Source organism: Callorhinchus milii, unplaced genomic scaffold (assembly GCF_018977255.1).
Source record: "Callorhinchus milii isolate IMCB2004 unplaced genomic scaffold, IMCB_Cmil_1.0 Scaffold11, whole genome shotgun sequence".
Taxonomy (NCBI): Eukaryota; Metazoa; Chordata; class Chondrichthyes; order Chimaeriformes; family Callorhinchidae; genus Callorhinchus; species Callorhinchus milii.
In genome coordinates, this window is record NW_024704752.1 from 2,637,404 (window position 1) to 2,658,694 (window position 21,291).

The window sequence follows — 21,291 nt, forward strand, 5'->3', positions numbered from 1 at the left end:
GTGCGATTAATCGGCTGGGATGAGTTGCTCTGTTGCTTTTCTGACTGGGGAAACATAACGTGACTTGCTGGGCTTGCCGGCGACAAAAACCGGAGGTGGCGTTCATTCCAACATTATTCCGTTGGGATTCGGGTTGGGATCTGACCGTCAGGATCCCTGACGTTGGGTTAAATGGTAACGACCTGCGGGTACACCAGGAGATCACTTACAATTTATACATCACTTGACACTGGAGATACTCTGTGCTCCATCATCAACACTCTGCTGAGGGGTTAAGGAGGGGGGGACCAACTTCTGGGTGGTCATTAGGTACAATGACGCTATTCTATCTTCATTTAGTTCACAGCAAGACTGAATCCTTCAACAAAGGCACTGCTCCCCCATCCCCTCCTGCCCCCACCCCCTCCTGCCTCCCCCACTCCTGCGCCCCCCCACTCCTGCCCCCCCCCACTCCTGCGCCCCCCCACTCCTGCGCCCCCCCTCCACTCCTGCGCCCCCCCCACTCCTGCTCCCCCCCCACTCCTGCCTCCCCCCCCACTCCTGCTCCCCCCCCACTCCTGCCCTCCCCCCCACTCCTGCCCTCCCCCCCACTCCTGCCCCCCCCACTCCCCCACCCCACTACGTAGAATGTGAGTGAGACTTTTGTGAAGGATGCAAAGGGGAAAAGGGAAGAGAGAAGGGAGGGGAGAGGGGAGGGGGGGTGTGGGGGGGGAGAAGGGTTTGTTGGTGGCACATACACCAAATTCCCCCTCCCCTGCCCCCACCCACCTGGCACGGTAACAAGCCAACCCATCAGTCATCCTCTTCCCCTCCCCTTCCCCCTCCTCGACAAAGACGAGCAGCGAGTTTGAAGAGTTGGCGGGCGAGAGCAAAGAGAGGTCAAGTGTAGCAAAGACCACATCACGTCACGTTGGCGCTATTTTTAACACACAAAAAAAGAAAGGAGTTTCTGGATTCGGAATCTGCTGCAGTAACTCTTATCGGCAAAGGTTGAAGACGAAAGGCTTGGTGTCGGGAGTCAGTCAGAGGTGCTCCAGATTCCCAGCTCAGAACGCTCTCTCCTACTCTCACTCAATGGGGCTTTGCATGTCCCACCGCTTAACGATGGAGCTCGCACTCCTTAAAGCAATTAACAATGGGTCAGGGAGGTTCGAGGTCTCTGAAAACTGTCTGAAGTCGCGGAGGAAATCCATTTGCCAAACCCTCGGTCGCACTTGAATACGGACGGGAGAATTATTCGTGGAGACCCAGCCCATTCCAGTGGTCCAAATGTTTTTGCCTGTGAAAAGCTCTTCAAAGCCACCCTTCATTTTGACAGAGGATCGGTTTGGTTATGTAGAGCGGTCGGTCGGTCGGTCGGCGGGTCGGTCGGTCGGTCTGTCTGCCAAGGTTTGGACTTCATGGAGTCTGGTTCTCAGGAACACAAATCATTGCCTTGCCCCAAAGCATTCTGTCGCCCTTAACCTGAGTGGGTTCGCTGCCAGATGGTTCTGTGTGCAAGGCAATGATTTGGCTATCTTTCTTCCAAAGGCATCTCCTGTTCTCTGATCCCCGGCGTGGCGAGCTGAAGGAGACTCCGACTCCACGACGTGCCTCCAGCAGCACATTCAGACATAGTAAGGCTTGGTGCCCCAGCTCCTGCTCACCTTCTCTTCCTTCAATCGCTCACCACCTTCATCACAGGCACAAAAGATATCGCACAGTGAGAGAGCAGCCTTAGATCACCGCAAGAAGCTCATTGATTTGATCCATAGCAGCTTAAGTCGCCTTCCACCAGGAACTCCTGTGGAGTCCTGTAGCTCAGTGGTTAGAGCACTCACTTTGCAAGCGAGAGATCTGAGTTCAATTCCAGGCAGTGGGCGAAACCTTGGGCAAGTTTCCTTACTCCACACAGAGCCTAATAATAATCCCTCCAAAATCAAAAACAATAATAAAAAAAAATTGGTCATTTTCAATCTACGACTGTTTGTGGGACATTGCTGTGCGCAATTGGCTGCCGCGTTCGCCCACAAATATACAGTCAATTCACTTTACAGTGTGTTCTGTGAAGCGCTTTGGGACGTCCTCCCAACGTGAAAAGCGCTATATCAAATGCAAGAATTATTATTATTATTATTATTAACTCCCCTCTGACATTATTCCGTTGGGATTAAATAGTAACGTGAGCGTCACAGCACAGTACACAGTTGACGTAATGCACCTCTGGTTATAATAATAATAGTAATAATAATCCTTGCATTTGATATAACGCCTTATCACATCTTCGAGATGTCTCAAAGTGCTTCACAGAATGTACTGTAAAGTGAATTGACTGTATATTTTGTGGGTGAAACGTGGCAGCCAATTGCGCACAGTAACGTCCCACAAACAGTCGTGGATTGAGTGACCAATTTTTGGGGAGGAGGGATTATTACCCCCAGAAAGCAATCTGCTAAGCGACTAACAACCGGGTTCCTATTTATGCCGTGTGGAGTAAGGAAACTCTCCGAAGGTTTTGCCCTGCCCGAGAATCGAACCTGGGTCCTCTCGCTTGTGAAGCGAGCTCTTTAACCACTGCGCTAGGGGACTCCACTATCTATGGCATGAATAAGCACAGGTCTATGCCTGTTCCGTGGGTATGAAGCTTACCTCCGCACTGTGGGCAGCACTGGTTGGCTGGTTTGACGATGTTAGTGCAGGTCAGAACTGGGCACTTCTCTCGCTGACATTTTGTTGACCCTTCCTGAATAAGAACAAAAAAAAACACACACACACAGTCAATGGGGTTTGGTTACTCTCCGATACATCTGAACAACTCTAATTATCCAAATTCCGCCTAGTCTTAGCCCGCGTGCCCCCTCCTCCCACCCCCACCCACTCACATTGTCATAAAAATGTGCAGAATTGTGGAAGCGTCTTAAAATTGTCTTAATTTGCAAATCATGTCCACATATTTCGTTAATTGTCATGCGACCCGAAATGTTAACACCAAAGTTTTTTGACCTGCCCGGGAATCGAACCCGGATCCTCTCGTTTGCGAGGCGAGCGCACTAACCACTTCACTACGGGACTTCACAGGTGGAGGTTCTGCCTCTGATGTGTGGGGTGGGGGGGGGGGGGGGGGGGGGTAGGCACGGGGTGGTGGGGGGGTGGTGTGGGGGGAACAAGCAGCAAGTCAGAATCACGCCTGTGTTGTTAACGCCAGGCGCCTCACATCAAAGCACTAAAGACTTCAAGTGACTAATGAGGCCCAAGACGAGCAGCAATGTTGAGTAGAATACCTACATCACACCAGCAGGTAATGCATTTCATCTCTCCAAAGGGAGGGACCTCGGGATGCCATTTAATATTGTTCGTGTATGTATTGCGTCCAATTTTGCAGGGCCTGGGGCCGTCAGCCTGCATCATTTCTGTGTGGTCAAATGGGGGAATCCCTGTAGCTGCAGCGAGAAAGCACATTTCAGACACCCGTTCGGCGAAGCTCACCACATCCAGCTCCATTGCCGTCTCCATCGCACGTGGCTTATGACTTTGCCAGGTCGGCCGACATTGAATTGATTTATTCATCCTTGCATTTGGTCCAGCACCATTTTCGAGCATCAAAAGCGCTCAACGGGACTTTTCCGCTGTAAGGTGACGGTGGCGCAGTAAAACTCGCGTGAGTCGTATCGCTCAGGACCATAACGTTTAAGGTGACTTACGCAAAATCTGAGTTACAGGCGCGTGAGTAAATTCAATGCATCCGGCAAAATGCAGATGCAGTGATGGGTCGATGGGTATTTTTCCTGCGATTCAGTGCAGCCATTAAGTGCGGGTGTAATGAAAGGAGCAGTGTTTATGAGTTAGGAAGTGATTAATACGAGTAGTGCGAAGGAATCTAAATGGTTTCAATAATAATAATCCTTGTATTTGATTCAGAACCTCATCACGAGACGTCTCAAAACGCTTCACGAAATATACTGTAAAGTGTAGTGACTGTGTATTTTATGGGAGAAATTCGGCAGCCAATTGCGCACAGCAGCGTCCCACAAACAGTTTTGATGGGAAACTGAATGGGACTCAGGTGAATGAGGCGATTTTATAAATTAGATGATTTATAAAAACAAGACAAGACTTTTGCGAGTTTTAATGTAGTTTGTAGGTGAGGGTTCCAGAACATTTCGTCCACAAAATATACAGTCAATTCACTTTACAGTATATCCTGTGAAGTGCTTTGAGACGTCTCGAAGATGTGATAAGGCGCTGTATCAAATGCAAGGATTATGGGGCCCTCTCAGCAGTATTTGCTGTAGAGCCATGTCAGTTGTAAGCTTTGAACGCATAGTCTGACTCAGGCTGACACCCCACTGATATCCAGAACACATCCAGAACATAGAACGGACTCACCTGGGCATTCTTTACAGCAGTTGGATGCGTTACGTCTGATGGGGTGGCTGCAGGAGAGACGAGGGCATTGAACCTTCTCACAGTGAACCTCCCCGGTTGCTCCCTTGTGAACAGAGAAGAGCAATGTTACCGTTCACATTTTATTTTTAAGTGTCGTTTGACTACAAAAATGTAAGCACATTTCGTACACCCATTTAGTGGATCTCGACACCTTCATCTAATAATAATAATCTTTGCATTCGATATAGGGGTCACCCTCCTTCCCTTACCCTCCACCCCTCCTGATACCAACTCCCTGCTCAGGTCCCTGACCGCCCAGCGCCTTGGGACGTCCTCCTGACGTGAAAAGCGCTGTGTAAATGTAACTTGCTCTTGTTGTTCTTCTTCTGGTGGTTAATTATTCAATTCCCCATACTCGCTGGGACTCTATCCCGCAATCCCTCTGCCTGGCCCCCTCCCTCACCACCGTCAAAACCTGCCTCAAGATCTATCCTTTTGTCTATGCTTTCAGCCACCTTTTCTCACCCCCATCCCCTCACAATTCCCCCTTCACTTTGCAATTCCACCCCCCCTTCACTCCCCCACACCCGCTTTTCAGGAAGCTTGGACCCCCAGTCAGGGTTTACAGAGGTCCTCCTGAGGTGGAAGGCGATGGACTAATGGAATTGTCCGTGGCTGTACTTACCTTGCAGGTACACACCGCGCACTTCACATACCCGAAGGGGGGGATGTACGGGTGCCACGTGGTGCCAGCTGGATGCCACTTCCTGTCCCCATCAAAATAGCAGCCTAGAAGTTCACAGACACGAGGTCAGAAGGGAAGCGGACCACAGGTCTCTCTGTGCTTGTTCCGAGATGATGTGACGTGAGCCCATCGGAGCGCAATCGGATTTTAGAAACATCTTAAATGGCAAAAGGGAATGTGACCGAGACAGACGCCCCTTCCCCTCTCCCTCCCCCACCATCCGACACCCCCCATACCCCAACACACACTCTGGGCTCCCCAAGCCTTGGCACTTGCCAACCTGAGCCTAATATTTTCCAGAATTAGGCAGCAGGATGCGTTCCTCCAGGCAGAGAGCGCATTCCATTCCAACAATCTACCTCTGGGATTTCCATGTGTGGGTGGGATGCCTGGAAACCTCAGTTTGGATACTCTTAAGCATGGTGATGGGTTTCCGCATGTGTCAGACACCCGGCTGACCAACACCCACATCCCTCATACACTCCGAGTTCCTATCAGACATCAGCATTTACTGAACCAGATAATCGTACGGAAAGCCTCGGCACCATTAAAGAATTAGAGGTAACAGAACATCACCAAATGCCTCTCTGAAGTAATGGGTTCGTTCCTCTTTTTTTTCTGGCAAAACAAAGGTCGAGTTTATTAATAACCTCACCTTCAACCGGGTCCCCCGCAGGCTTCTGTTCCTCCATTGTTTTATCTGGTAAAAATAATAATAATATTTGCATTTGCTACAGCAACTTATCACGTCGTTGAGACCTCTCAAAGCGCTTCACAGTAAAATGGATTGCCTGTGTATTTTGTGAGCGAAACACGGGGGCCAATTGTGCACAGCAGTGTTCCACAAACAGTTGTTGATTGAATGACCAAAATTAATTTTTTTGGAGGGATTATTACCCCCGGAAAGCAAACTGCCAATGGACTAACAACCTACCTACTGCCAGGTAAACGGAGGCACGTGGTAGCAAGGAAACTTGCCTGAAGTTTTGCCCCGTCTGGAAATTGAACCCAGGTCCTCTCGCTTGCAAGGAGAGCGCACCATCTTCTACGCTACAGAACTCCAGATGATGGAGAACAGATGACAGACTTTCCCTCCACATAAGTGTAGAAATTTACAGCACAGAAGGCAAGCAGTTCTTTAAAGAGCAATCGTTTCAGTCATTTTCTCAACAAAAAATGATTTGTCCGAAGTTTGTTTGACACACGTTTTCTCATTCTTAAGCACTCACTGAGGGTTAATGTCATCAGTCAAAACGATGCTCACTATATCACCAAACCGAGCATCAGTAAGTCGGGTTAGACCCGCAGGATTTGCCCGACTGTGTTCTTTTCCTGTGGCTCACGCTATTTAGCATTGATTTAGCAAACAGAAATAAAACCGACCTTTGCAGACTGGGCAGCACCTGTCTGCAGGCTGCACGGTGTGGGAGCAGTTGAGAGCGAGGCAGATGATAGGGTCGCAGATAACTGTCCGTTTCTGAAACCCAGAGAAATGAAACGATCAATTCACGGTCACTGAAATCACACCAACAGCAGCAACAAGTCGCATCTATACAGCGCCTTCCTTGCTGGCCAGCACCTCAGAGCACCTCAACGTGCTTCAAGGCGCAGGAGGAGGCCATTCGGCCAATAGGAATGGTCTTCGCTGGGACTACCTCTTCCATCGAAGTCGATCTGCTGGATGAACGATTAGAGACGCAAGGTCTTCAGAATAACAATCCTTGCATTTGACACAGCGCCTTATCACGTCGTTGAGACGTCTCAAAGAGCTTTACAACATATACCGCAAAAGTGAATTGACTGTATATTTTGTGGGCGAAATGCGGCAGCCAATTGCGCACAGCGGTGTCCCACAAACAGTTGTGGTTTGAGTGACAACATTTTTTTTACCAGTGCTTAAGTCCATTGCCTCTAGCCCCCACCACTGATCAATCTCTATCCCCACCACCAGGACACTTCTTATCTTATCTAATTATCTTGAATCTCTGTGCCCTGGTTACCGATCCAGTGGAAAGAGTTTCTCCCAATCTACTCTGTTGAAACCCCTCCTCATTGTGAAGCCGGGGTACCTGGCATGAGCAGACTGAACACTTGCGGTCGTAGTCTGGGGACCAACGGGACTCGTGTGCCCGCTGCTGCCCCTCGAAGAAGCAGGAGTTCGGATCCTTCTTCAGCTCCTCGGGATCGTATCTCATCTCCTGGAAAAAAGTTTCCTCGTACTCAGGATCTTCGGGAAGATCGAATCCCTTCGACTTGCACTGGTTGCGAATCAGCACCTGGTGGAAGAACAACTTTTTATCCCCCACTTGAAACCCTAAAATATTATCATAATATTAATAATAATCCTGAGCTTTGATACAGCGGCTTATCACGTCGTTGAGACATCCCAAAGCGCCGAATGTATTGTAAAATGGATTGACTGTGTATTTTGTGGATGAAATGTGGCAGCCAATTTCGCACAACAATGTCCCACAAACAGTCATGGGTCGAAGGATCAAATTTCTTTTGGTGGGGGGTGGGTAGGGGGGATTATTACCTCCGGAAAGCAGTCCGCCATTTGACTAACAGCAGGGTTCCCCTACTTACTGCTTGGTAAACAGAGGCGTGTGGCGTAAGGAAACTCGCCTAAGGTTTCGCACCGCCTGTGACAGCTGACACTTACCGGCCCTCTGATCTCTCCTTTGGGGTTGACCTTGGTGCTAACTTGAATAAACGCGGTTCCTCTGTTCAGATGTCTAAGCAGTTCTGGGCTGAGATCCTTCAATATTCCTTGAGCCTAAAAATGGCAGAGCAATGGGAAACGTGTACGGCTTAGTCCCATTGCAAACATAATCAATATTGTGCATTTATATAGTGCACCTCATGTCGGGTAGCGTCCCAGAGAGCTTCCCACATCTAGGAAATGTAGACGTCTATGAACACAATAGAGGAAAATTATACTGTTGACAGATTCTCAGCATTGGAGAAATGTTACCAGCAAAATTTACAAAACTGAAGAAGCTTCGAAAGTTGCAGGTGGTTAAAATGGTCCGATGGGAGGTGATACTTTGTCTGACAAAAGCCGCCAGAGCAAGATGGCAACCTGTAAAAGAGTCTGTTTGATATTATTGATAATGATAACAATGATATCATATCGTAACATCAACACAAATCATTTAGAAATAACCTCTACAGAATTATTTATACCATTCCAACACAATAATAATAATCATTGCATTGAATTATAAGCAGCTTTCGTGTCCAGAGGATGTCTCCAAACATTTCCTCAGGACAGTATTACTCTGTACTCTCATACAGTCTGAGTATTAGTCAAATGCTACTCTACCTCTGATCCATAGAAGCCTTTCAGGAGACGTTTGTGTTCCTGGCTATTATCGCCCATCTCGCCGATCTCTGCGAAGCCGTGGAGATGCGCGTTGATGGTGATGTCCTCTCCCTTGCTGAGCCCGGCCACCACAATCTCGTAGTGCAGATGGCAATGTTCATCCAGGGACACCCAGGCATGTCCCGCTGAGCCAGTCCTCACCGGTGGCAACACAAACTGCCCGGCGAGTGGGATCGGCAGCTCTGCGAACAAAGTAGTTATTGTAATAAATAAAGTCCACGCATTTTATACAGCAACTCGCATGTTGAGGAAGGGAGGGGTGGTGATGTCTCAAAGCGCTTCACGGAATTTACTACGAAGTGCTGTGTGTGGTCTTTTTAAACGAATACACACGGCGACGTCCCACAAACAGCCCGGAAGTGAATACTACTACTACTAATAATCCTCGCGTTTGATACAGCGCCTTATCACGTCTTTGAGACGTCTCAAAGTGCTTCACGGGATATACTGTAAAGTGAATTGACGGTGTATTTTTGTGGGCAAACTATAACTTTATTAGGGGAATTGTCGGTCAGGACCTCGGGCGGAACAACCTTCTCTTATTCAACAGCACCGGGGGGGTCTTTAACGTCCGTCCACCTGAACAGGCAAACGGTGGGGTGGTGGTGGGGGGGTTTAACATCTCATCAAAGCATGGATTGTGGAGAACGCTCTGAGTGGTTTACCGTAATATCGAGCCTGAAGGCCACTGTACAGTAAAGAGCTGATCTGCCCTCTCAGCTCCCCATCTTCATAGTCCTTTGTTGCCACGTTGATAAACAACTCGTTCTGCAGCAGCATGTGAATATCTCTGGCGCTGAAATAATCGCAAGCTCCAATCGCCTAAGGTCACAGAGAGAAAGAGCAAGGATTTACAGCCCGCTCCACAGGTCTCTGACCTCCCCTTTGCTTTCAGATACTGCTGCTTCTTCCTCGGTCTTGTTAAACCACCGTATTTATTAATCCCACTTTCCAGTTCGTTCCCCGTATCCCATAATGTTTTCTTTCTTTTCAAGTTCTTATCCAGTTTCCTATCAAATGAGTCTCGCGATCCAGCCTCAACATGACACTCACAGACATGAATTCAGCCCCCAAACAACTCAACAAGAGAGAGAGAAAAAAATATTTTAGCCTAAGCAGGAAAGTTTGTCAGATTGCGTTCTCTGTGGCACGCTACGAGGTTAGACTTCAGCAGTTACTCCCAACTCACACTCTGGGCTCCCCCAAGCCTTGGCTCTCACCATCCTGCGCCTAACGCTCTCCAGAATTAGGTAAGCAAGATGCGTCCTTCCAGGGAGAGAGAGAGAGAGAGAGAGAGAGAAAGCGTTCGCATTGAGCATGCGGTGATGGGTGTCCGCACGTGCCAGACACCCGGTTGGCCAAAGAAGACATCTCCTCCGATTCTCCTGCTAACAATCAGAAGCTCTGACCACTAGTCATTGATTCCCCAATACAATGAGCCATTTTTTTTAACCCCTATTCGCCTTGCCTCGGCCCTTTGCAACCCCTGCAGATGCTGGTACTTACAAAACCATTCCTGTAGTCAGGAGTCAAGTCATACAAGATGTTGCGTCTGTTCCTTCGACGAGGTTTGGTTTCAATGGTGACTCCCATGATCTCACTGGCAGTGCCAGCAACCTGGACCTGTCACACAAACCCTTATTATTACATCCAATAAATAACCATCCTTGCACTCGACTGTCGGATGGCTTTCTGGTGGTAAAAAAATCCCTCACTCAATCGACGACCGTTTGTGAGACGTTGCTCTGCGCAATTGGCTGCTGAGTTTCGCCCACAAAATGCACCGTCACTGCACTTTACAATATATTCTGTGAAGCGCTTTGAGACGTTTCAATGACGTGATATCAAACTCAAGGAACATTATTATTATTATTGCTCGATATAGTGCCGATCACGTCAGCAGGACGAGTCAAAATGCTTCACAAGGTAAGTGGAGTGACTGTGTATTTTGTGGGTGAACGCAACAACCGATTTTCGCACAGTACCGTCCCGCAACAGCAACAACAACTTGCACTTATATGGTGCCCTCCACACAGGGTAGCGTCTCAGAGCGCTTAACAGTGTCAGAGCCTGATTCCGAGCCGGGAGGAGGTGGCTGTAAGCACGGTCGAAGAGGAAAGTTTTCAGGCAGGACTTGAAAGAGAGGGGGCAGGGTGGAGGGATTAAGCGAGAGTGTTCCAGTGTTTCGGGGCATAGTGGCTGAAAGCGCGACATCCGACGGTGGGGCGGAAGGTGCGAGGGACAAGCAGGAGGCCGGTGCCAGTCGAGAGGAGGCCTCAGGTGGTGGATTGGGGAATGAGGAGGTTGGAGAGGTCGGGAGGTGCCAGGGAGTGAATGAATTTGAACATGAGAGTGAGGATCTTGAAGTCAATCCATCCAGTGGAGCCTGGGCCAGAACTCAAAACAGCCAGGAAACAGCAGGACGCAAACAGCCAGGAAGTGAAGGACCAATTTTTTTTGCGGGGTTAGGGGCAGGGGTGGTGATTGACTGTACTTTGTGGGCATAAATTGCAATTCAATTGTCCCACTAACAGTCGTGGATTGAGTAACCAAATTATTATAATTTTTTTTAACGTGAAATGTAATTTCACGCGAACAAAAAATACAAACTCTTGCTTTATCCAGGACTCCTTCGCAGTGAAGAGGTAACAGTCAAGAGCTCCGAGACGCTGCCCTGTGTGACCTGCGCTATATAAATGCAAGTCGTTGTTGTTGTTGGTGGTGGAAGAGGCGTCCAGTATAATGCATACCTGATATTCCAGGGTGCCATTGTCGTGCAGAGTAAACTTGGCTGAACCCACGGCCCCGGTTTTGGTCTGTGCGAGAGCGTTTCCTCCTGCCAGGACACTCTGGATGGCTGGGGAAATGGAGAGAAAATAGTGACAAAGCTTTAGCTGAGATTCAGAGGCCCCAAAATTCCACCCAGCCATCCCCGCTCGATCTCCCACATCTCACCCTCCCCATCCCCTTACTATTATTATTATTAATAATATGATCACTTCTCAGTTAAAGGCATTAAAACCAAATGATTGTTTCCTCCACTCACTGTCACAGGTCTTCCTGCCGGTTATGAAGCCTGAAATGCGGTGTGGGCTCCTGCCCTCCGTCTCCAGGGCAATCTGTAACTGGCCCCGAGACAGGAAGAGCATCTCTCTGCTGTTCAGGTTGGTCAGCACTTCAGCAAAATCAGGGTCCTGCTCAAACGACACATATCACCAGCGTTAGATAATTACAGTGGTCATTACATTATCCTTGGTGATTATAGCACTCGCCTCGCAAGCGAGAAGATTCGGGTTCAATTCCCAGGCGTGGCAAAAGTTTCCTTACTCTACACGCCTCTGTTTACCTGGAGTAAGTAGGAACCCGGTTGTTTGATTGGGGGATTGCTTCCCAGGGGTAATAATCCCTCCCCCCACCCACCACCCCCCCAAAGCATGTGGTCACTCAAACTACGACTGTTTGTGGGAATTGGCTGTGCACAATTGACCCTCGAGTTTCGCCCACAAAATATACAGTCAATTCATTTAATGATATATTCTGTCAAGCGTTTTGAGCCGTCTGAACAATGTGATGAGGCGCAATATCAAATGTAAGGATCATTAATAATCACCCTTAAACCCTTGCATTCGGTTTAGCACCCTTCTACCCCCACCCTCCCTGCCCTTCACCCCTCCTGATCCCACCACCCAGTACTGGTGCAAATCCCTGACTGTCCAGTGCCTTGGGACGTCCTCCCGACGTGAAAGGCGCCGTGTAAATGTGGTTTGTATTTGTTGTTAGGTGCTTACATGGGCCGTCACGTTGGCTCTGACCTCCCTGAGAGGACGGTTTCTGTACAGCAGCTGCACTCGCACCGGGAACTGGACCTGACCTGAAAGGGAGGGAGACATCAGAAGAAAAACTGTGATGATCCCTTACACCACAAGGCCAGACAGCAGATAAGACACAGGCGTGGGATCAGTGTCTATCTCTATGACCAAAGCCACAACAATGGAATTGTACTGAACTGGCAGAACACAACAGGCAACAAGTATTGTTATGTAGCCGTGAGAAACGCTGGCTCCCAGATTCCCAATGATTTGATTAAAAGAACCTCAATAATCCTTGACCTTCATATCTCTTCATGTCTTTGCCCCCCACCCACTCTACCTCGACAATCTGCTCCAGCTCTTTCCCCCTGTTCCTCCACCTCTGGCAGAACCCTTGTTCTTCACACCCCCCACCCCCCAACTTGCCCATTTGGCGCCAAAGAGCTCAGCTGCTAACTCTCTTTGGAACTCACTCCAACAGAAGCAGCTTCGCTTCACATTATTATTCCACTGCCCACGAAATATACAATCAATTCACTTTACAGTACATTCTGTGTTCAAGAGCTTTGAGGCGTCTCGAAGACATGATAAGGCGCGATATCAAATGCAAGGATTATTACTGCCTCCCAACCATATCACACTGTATCCTCCAATGTTTTAGCACAAGAATGTCCCGAGTTGCAGCGGAAGCTGTTGCTGTAAATTGCCATTTGTAAAACAAAACTGCCTAAGTACGTTTATACACACATACGACATTCTACTATAAATTGTCCCCTGTGTTTTCACTGTAACAATTAGTCCCGGTAATTTCATTAACAATTCCATTGTAACAATTATCGGTAATTTCATCATTAATAATTTCACGGTAATCAGGTTGCGTCCCTCCAGGGAGAGAGAGCGCATTCCACTCCAACAATCTACCTCTGGGATTTCCACGTTTGGTTTGGAGACTCTTAAGCGACGGTGACGGGTTTCCGTACGAGTCAGACACCCGGCTGACCCCCCCAAAAACAAAATTGCAGTCATTAACGGTAATTTCATTAATAATTCCATTAGAACAATTAACAGTAATTTAATTGTTAATAATTTCATTGTAAGAATCGTTACCGGTAATTACATTGGAATTGCTCAGGGAGAGGCTCAGGGAATGGCTGCTTACCTTTGTCTCTCCTCTCCGCCAACCCCTCGAACATGACAATGAAATGCAGGTTGTTTTCCACATCGCTGAGGGTCAGCATTGCAATCCCCCCCAGTCCAGACTGCCTGGGGTCGGTCGAGGTCAGAACAGAGCTGAAAGTTTCTGCGGGGTGGGGTGGGGGGAGGCGGGGTAGAAACAGTTGAACACATGAGGTTCTGCTCAGATTTTTTCACCCAAATATGCAGCTGTTAAAAAGTTTTTTTCCGGTCCTGGGTTTGATTCCCAGGCGGGGCAAAACCTTAGGCAAGTTTCCTTATCCCACACGTCTCTGTTTACCTAGCGGAACGCAGAAACACGCTTGTTAGTCGATTGGCAGATCGCTTTCTAGGGGGTAACAATCCCTCCAAAAAAAATGTGGTCACTTAATTTGTTTATGGGACACTGTTCTGCGCAATTGACTGCCACGTTCCGTCCGCAAAATACACTTTACAATATATTCTATGAAGCGCTTTGACATGTCTCAAAGATGTGATCAAGCACCATATCAAATGCAAGGATTATTATCATTATTATTGCTATGGTGCTACAATACGGGGTCCTGTAGCTCAGTGGTTAGAGCACTCGCTTTGCAAGCGAGAGACCTGAGTTCAATTCCAGGCAAAGGGGGAAACCTTGGGCAAGTTTCCTTACTCCACACAGAACCTAATAATAATCCTCCAAAACCAATAATAAATTGGTCATTTTCAATCTACGACTGTTTGTGAGACATTGCTGTGCGCAATTGGCTGCCGCGTTCACCCACAAATATAGTCAATTCACTTTACAGTGTGTTCTGTGAAGCTCTTTGGGACGTCCTCCCGACGTGAAAAGCGCTATATCAAATGCAAGGATTATTATTATTATTATTATTATTATAATCTCACCAGCAAAGAGAGCCCTGTGTTTGACAATCTTCCCTCGAATGATTGCGTCTGTCTGGGGTTGTGTCATCAGAGCCACATGGAGCTGGTTCGATTTGAGAAGCTGGATGTAAGGTTTGTGTACGTTCCGCCACATGCCACAGATCTGCAAAGTGTTCACAGAGCAGGTTACATCCCCCACTCTCACCCCTTAGGACAAGTGTCTTAAAATCTAAGAGGATCAAACTCTGTTGAACCCATCATCCCATATCCTCGCACACCTCCACTGGCTCCCCATTCCTCAAAGGATTGTGAGTTTACAGCAACAAGGTATACAGTGTTCCGGAGTACTCAACAGTGGCAGAGTTTGACCTACTAACACCAAACGAACCTGTCCGTTCCCTCCGCTCGGTGGGCCCCTCGTCCTTAAGCCTTTCTGCCCCATCGCCTGGAATTCTATCCCTCCGTCTCACCCCCTCCCTTGCCTCCTTCAAAGCCCCTCTCAAGACCGTCCTCTTTGATCATCCTTTTGGCCAACCTCCCACCCCCCCCACCCCACCCACCCCTCTAGATTCCAACCCGCAGCTCGGGTGCAAGCCCTTAGTGTCAGAGCCTTGGGACGTCTTTCTTCCCGACGTGAGAGACGCTGTGTAAATGCAATTTTGTTGTTGAATTTATGGAAAATTGTTAAACTTGGTCTCAGGTCGAACTCTTTTTAAACAAGTGTGGAAAAGCGGCTTCCAAATTAATGATGAATTTAGGCGGCAAGGTCGTGATCTCGAGGCTACGATCGTGGAGAATTCGAGGCCTTGGAGACCCAGCATCGCTTCGGTAAGCAAGAGGAAAGGGCGGTCTCTCACCAGGTTGCTTTGAGGTGATGTGGTCTTGTGGACGGGATGTTCAAACAAAACCGTACCAGTGCTGTCCCTGAAACTCACTCTGATGGGGCGGCTGAGTCTGAGAGAGTTGGCGGGGGGGGGTGGAGAGAGAGGGGGGGGCGAGAAAGAGGGAGAGAAGGAGAGAGAGAGGGAGGGAGAGGGAGAGAGAGAGAGGAGCGATCAGACTTTTCTTGTTAAATTAGCATTCCTATAAAACTACAGAACACAAGAAGACCATTCGATCCATCCTGTACTTGGGAAATTTCTGATACAGCCACCCCCCACCCGCCCACCCCCACCGACACTTTATTAGATTCAGAAATTATTTTCTGAACACCCACTCCTCCCTCCCCCCGCCCCATTGCGTTGGGAGAGGAAGGCCCCCTCTCATTGCCCACAAAATACACAGACACTCCACTTTAAAATATATTCTGTGAAGCGCTTTGAGGCGTCTCAAGGATTCTTATTATTATCAAGGTGGGAGACGCCAGTGGTAGAGAGTAGAGCTTCCTCCCCGCATTTCCATTTCTCCTTTGTAACCCCTCCCCCACCAAACCCACCCCTCTCTCCCCCACTCCCCCTGGCGAAGGCTCTTGGCTGATACCTCTCGTAGTGGATGGCGAACACGAGGTTGGATCTGACCAGAGTGAATCTGGCTTTGGCCACTCCGCTGGACACTGAGGAGTCCTGGGATGTCCCGGTCAGTAAGGCGACAAAATCTGCAGGGAGAACAGTAACAGGCAGAGGGTTAATCAGACTCCAGCAAGCACAACTACAGGGTGTTCACAAAGTCCTGTTACCCTCCCAGTTTTCTTCCTACAATGAATGTTTATATTCTGTTGCAGGTGAGTGGAGTGCAACAATGTCTGTAACTTTCTCCTCACTCCATCCATGTAAAGGAAGATCTCGCAACCAAACATGGCGATGGATCATTATCTGCCATGAAAACACTCTCTCACACACACTCTCACTCACACATACACACACACATATACACAGGCCCTCCGGATGTCTAAACACAGTTAAACAATTGTACTCAATACAATGAAGTCCTTCTAAATACAATTAGCATCATTCTTACGCATGTTTCAGTCGTTCCTCACTGTAGGGAGGAAAAAAACATGGGGGTAACAGGACTTTGCAAACACCCTGTTCAGCGCGAGGATTGCTCTGATGAAATCGCGGTGACTGATCACGTCACCATGTTTCCAGGGACGGGAATCGGCCAAATATCTGCTAAACAGGTGTTGAAGAAAGACCTGTTCTGCTGTCGTCCATTGTGGTGTCTTCGGAACTGACGTAGGAGCGGTCGTTGTAACTCTTTTGTAGGTCGTCTTCTTTCTCGAGAGGGAAATACTCGAAGCCGTCCAGCAGGTGCTCAGGTTTGTTCTCCGAGTGGGGCTCGGTGTCTGCCGGACAGAGCGAAGAACCAGCGTGAGATTAGCAGGTGCCCAGCGCGCGCGGAAACCACAGCGTTTCAACCAAACTGCCAGTCTCACACACGGGTGGAGATTTCCTTTTGTCTAATAATAATAATAATAATCCTTGCATTTGATACAGCGCCTTATCACGTCATTGAGACGTCTCAAAACGCTTCAGATACAGTTAAGTGGATTTTGTGGGTAAAACGTGGCAGACGACTGTATACAGCAGTGTCCCACGAACAGTCATGGATTGAGTGACCAATTTTTTAAAAAACTTTTGGAGGGATTATTATCCCCGGAAAGCGATCTTTCCCCGGGTTCCTGCTTCCTGCTAGGTAAACAGAGGCGTGAGGAGTAAGGAAACTTGCCTAGGGTTTCGTCCAGTCTGGGAATCGAACCCGAGGCCTCTCGCTTGCGCAGTAACCACTGAGCTACGGGACTCTGTTTGCGAAGTTATCCAAGTCAAATGGCATCGGGTCAAAATGACTTTTAAAATTGGGAATTTTGGGGGGAGAAAAAAATGTAGAGGTTTTAACACAGTGAATTGTCCTCACCTCTCAGGCAGCTTTTACAACAATGACCAGGGCGTAAGACAGGGTCACTACAGAGAGGTTCCGGGCAGTCATGTTTAATGTTCCTACAGCTCACTTTGCCGTGCACTTTCCCTCGGCGATTGCGTTGCTGTGATAACGAGGTTGAGAGAGCGAGAGAGAGAGATAAAGTGAGAATATTCTTAATGCATTGAAATAGTTTAATCTACAACAACACATTACATTTACCCAGTGCCTTTCATGTCGGGAGGACTTCCTGGACAGTAAGGGATTTGGGCCCGAGCTGGGGGTTGGGATCAGGAGGAGTGGAAGACGGGGAGGGTAGAGGTAGGACAGTGACCGAAGGCACGGTCGAAGAGGAGGGTCTTGAGATGGACGTAGAAGGAAGCAAGGGAAGGGGCGAGGCGGAGGGACTGTGGGATGAAATTCCAATCAACCCACATCTTAACTTTGCAAAAAAACAGCATTAATAGCATTTCAATAAACATTTACAAGTCCAGTAAACTACTGAGAACTTGACCCTGGCTTAACTTGTCACTACCACTTAAGTCATCACGCTGTCAATATCCCGGCTGCGTATATATATCTATTTGTTTATATAAAAGTCTAACTCACTGCTCCTGATAACTCGTCACTGAGTCCTTTTCCCCTTGGAGTGACGAGTTATCAGGAGTTTACTGAATTTCTGGATTCTGTACCATTTGATATGGTGCCTTATGTTAACACATCCCAAAGCGCTTCACAGAATATACTGTAAAGTGGATTGACTGTGTATCTTGTGGGCAAAATGCAGCAGCCAATTGCGCACAGCAGCGTCCCATAAACAGATGTCGATTGAATGACCCAATTAAATTTTGGGGGGGGATTAACACCCTGGAAAGCGATCTGCCAATGGTCTAACAACAGTGTACTGTGTATTTTTTAGGCAAATTAAAACATGTTCAGAATCACGATGGCTTCTGTTTGTTCAGTTGGATTCATACAATCACAGGATTGTATCGATAAAATCACATGGATTCATACAATCACTTAAAATTTCACCCCCCAGTCAAAAGCAAATCAATGGGTTTGTCTGTGAGCCTCATAATGTATTCCGTGTGGTATTTAACCTAAGGATTACAGAATGTCTCACACTTGATCCTAATATTTCGACGTTAAGACATTTTCACGTCTTGTTGATTAATTTATATCCGAGATTCTCAATGTCCTGAAGTGTGCTGTCTCTTCTNCCCCCCCCACCACCCACCCCTTACAAACTAACGCCTCTTTTGCTAAGCAAATAACTAGATGTCTTATCAAATACACATTCATCTGGGAAGGGAGGAGAGAGAGAGAGATGTGATTAGACAGCACCTAATTAACCAAGCAATTGGCAATTCAATAGCTGTGAGCTTCCTAAAAACTCAAATGTTTATTCCTTTGCAAAGCAAGTCGTAATCTCTCACTAATTGGAAAACAACAGGTTCTGTAATTGTTATTTCTGTAGACAGGGGTGGGAGTAGGGGGGAGAGATTGCCTGTGTTCAACGTGGTGGAAAATTGGGGTTTGTTATTTCAATTTCATTACCCTCCGAGGTGAGCAAATCAGTTTAACCCTTATTTTCCCAGACGAAGTCTTGAAAAAGGAAGCTTTACAAAAGCTTTAGACTGGTAAATGGTGAGTTCCAACAGGCACACATTGACTCAGATTGTGCCATCCTATCGTATTCACAACCTCACAACTCCTTGTCACAGCATTAACAGGCAACTGAGAGAGCGTGTGACGATAGCAGAGATTATTATTAATAATAAAAATTATAATCCTTGCCTTTGATGTCTAAAAGTTATTCTCAGGATTTTACTGAGATGTGTGGTGACTAGGCGAGATACTGTGAAGGTTACGCTTCCAGATGTGAAACAGGGTGCTAAAAGGCGCTTCACAAAGTTACTGTGAAGTGTAGTGACTGTATATTATAAATGTAACACCATTTACAGCTGGGCTCTCCTGCACCGGTGACACTGAATTCACCAGTGACACCGATCAATCAAAAATATGAGCCAAATGTCGATCACACAATGCAAGATTACATTTATAAAGCGCCTTTCACGTCGGGAAGACGTCCCAAGGCGCTGAACAGTCAGAGATTAAGATCATTGACACAAAACTCATACTTTTCAGAAGTCAGATGAAATGTACGGTCCCAACTGATGGGAAATATGTGAGGTTTACTGTATTAGCGATGGTTAATAAAAGAATGAATGGGAGGTGATACTCACAGCTTCACAATGGCACACGACACAGTGCATTATGCCGAAAGGCTCCCCCAAATTCGGGTGCCAGGTATCCCCGAGGTCATACAGTTTCCCACCAAAGGAGCAGCCTTAGGAGCGGCGAATGGGGAGCACAAGAAAAAGAAAGAAGGAACGTTACAAAAAAAACACATGTTTGTTTTCCTTCTTCATCAGCATCCTCATCATCATGCCAGAATAACAACAACAACTTGCATTTATACAGCGTCCTTCAAGCAGGGCAGTGTCTCGGAAAAAATAATAATAATGATAATTTGGTCACTCACTCCACGACGGTTTGTGGGTCACCTCTGTGCGCAATTGCCTGCCGTGTTTGGCCCACAAAATACATGCAGTTGAATTTGCAGTTAATTTCTCGCAATTAAACGNAAAAAAAGAGTCAAAAAGTCCCTCTCTCTCTCTCTCTCTCACTCACTCCTTGTTCTCTAACTCCTAATCCTCCAATATACATAGGGTTTTCCTCACCACCCCCCACCCCACCCCTGTGTTATTTTTCTTCTTGCAATGAATTTTTATTCTCTATTGCAGATGAGTCGAGTGCAACAATGTCTGATACCAGTAACTTCCTCCTCACTGACTCCATCCATGTAACAGAAGATTGTCGCCATTTATCTGCCTTGAAAATAATGGGGCTCACACGCACACACGCGCACTCACGCACACACACGCACTCACACACACACACGTGCACACACAGACTCACACACACACGCGCGCACACACACACTAACTAACCACAGTTACACACTTGTACTGGGTAGAATTAAGCACTTCATCATCGTTTTGCCACACGTTCCTGTTGTTAAACCCTCCGAGACGCCGCCCGGTGCGAAGGGCGAAGCACCGCGTTTCGCCCCCAAAACACACAGTCAATTCACTCTGCAGCGCATCCTGTGAAGCGCTTTGAAGACGTGCCGAAGACGCGATAAGGCGCTGTACCAAACGCCAGGATTATCATATTGTATTGACATCATATCAATGCAAACTGTTGATTTTTGGAATTAAGAAAAAAAGGGGGTATGAGGGTAACAGGACTTTGTGAACATCCTATAGAGAAAGAGAGAGAATGAGAGAGAGAGAGATTGTACCTGTGATTCCTTTGGCTGGAGTTTGGTCATCTTCTGGTCGGATGGGCAGGAAGGAAAGTTTAGGGAGGACGCTGGCTGCTGAATGCATCAATTGGCAAGTCAGGAGGAAAGGAAGAACAGAGAGTAAATGGGTTGTTTTTTCCATTGTGTCCAGCGATGGGTTGGGCAAGTGGCTCACAAACTGCAGGAGAGAGAGAGACACACACACACACACACACACACAGACAGAGAGAGAGAGAGAGACAGAGATCTCCCTTCCAACACCCAAGTCACAGCAACTGATCCCAGTAAAACCCTGAACACTTTTCTCTCTCTCCTTCTCTCCTCTCTCTCTGACAGCAGCTCCTCTGCCTGTTATGGCTTTGCCTGTGATGGGCTGTGACCACAATCTCACTGGTTCAACACAACTGGGATCCCCTCTCTCTCTCCTCTCTCTCTCCTGAGTGAGGGGGTTTTTATAGCCTGTTTTCCAGGGCAGGGGAAAAAAAGTGTCTGACCATCATCATCTCTTGTGAGCCCCTGCCCTGCCTTGCCCTGCCTGTCCTGCCTGTTTGCCCCTGATGGCTGGTCTCAGGAATATTCAAACAGTCTCAAGGAAAGATGCTTTTAGCACACTCAGCACTCAGCACTCAGCACGACTCCTTTTCCTCCCCATCGACTGACAAATAAGGTGTGACAAGTGAAGGCTCAGTGTGTGTGTGTGTGGGGTGTGTGGGTACAT

General features: G+C 47.7%; 1 protein-coding gene across 1 annotated transcript; it reads right to left on the bottom strand.

Annotated features, from left to right (window-relative positions):
* Nucleotides 1-1,134: 1,134 nt before the first annotated feature.
* chrd (chordin) lies at nucleotides 1,135-20,658 on the bottom strand. The gene is made up of 23 exons (XM_042339211.1): nucleotides 20,571-20,658; nucleotides 19,450-19,553; nucleotides 17,198-17,324; nucleotides 16,479-16,628; nucleotides 15,824-15,938; nucleotides 15,202-15,298; nucleotides 14,366-14,507; nucleotides 13,464-13,604; nucleotides 12,284-12,366; nucleotides 11,542-11,689; nucleotides 11,246-11,352; nucleotides 10,002-10,118; nucleotides 9,161-9,317; nucleotides 8,436-8,677; nucleotides 7,773-7,886; nucleotides 7,180-7,386; nucleotides 6,494-6,587; nucleotides 5,766-5,810; nucleotides 5,051-5,154; nucleotides 4,366-4,468; nucleotides 3,265-3,419; nucleotides 2,629-2,722; nucleotides 1,135-1,672 (listed from the first exon to the last, which is right to left on the bottom strand). The coding sequence occupies exons 1-23, from the start codon at nucleotides 20,656-20,658 to the stop codon at nucleotides 1,608-1,610; spliced, it is 2,799 nt and encodes a 932-aa protein (XP_042195145.1). The 3' UTR covers nucleotides 1,135-1,607.
* Between the last annotated feature and the right edge of the window lie 633 nt (nucleotides 20,659-21,291).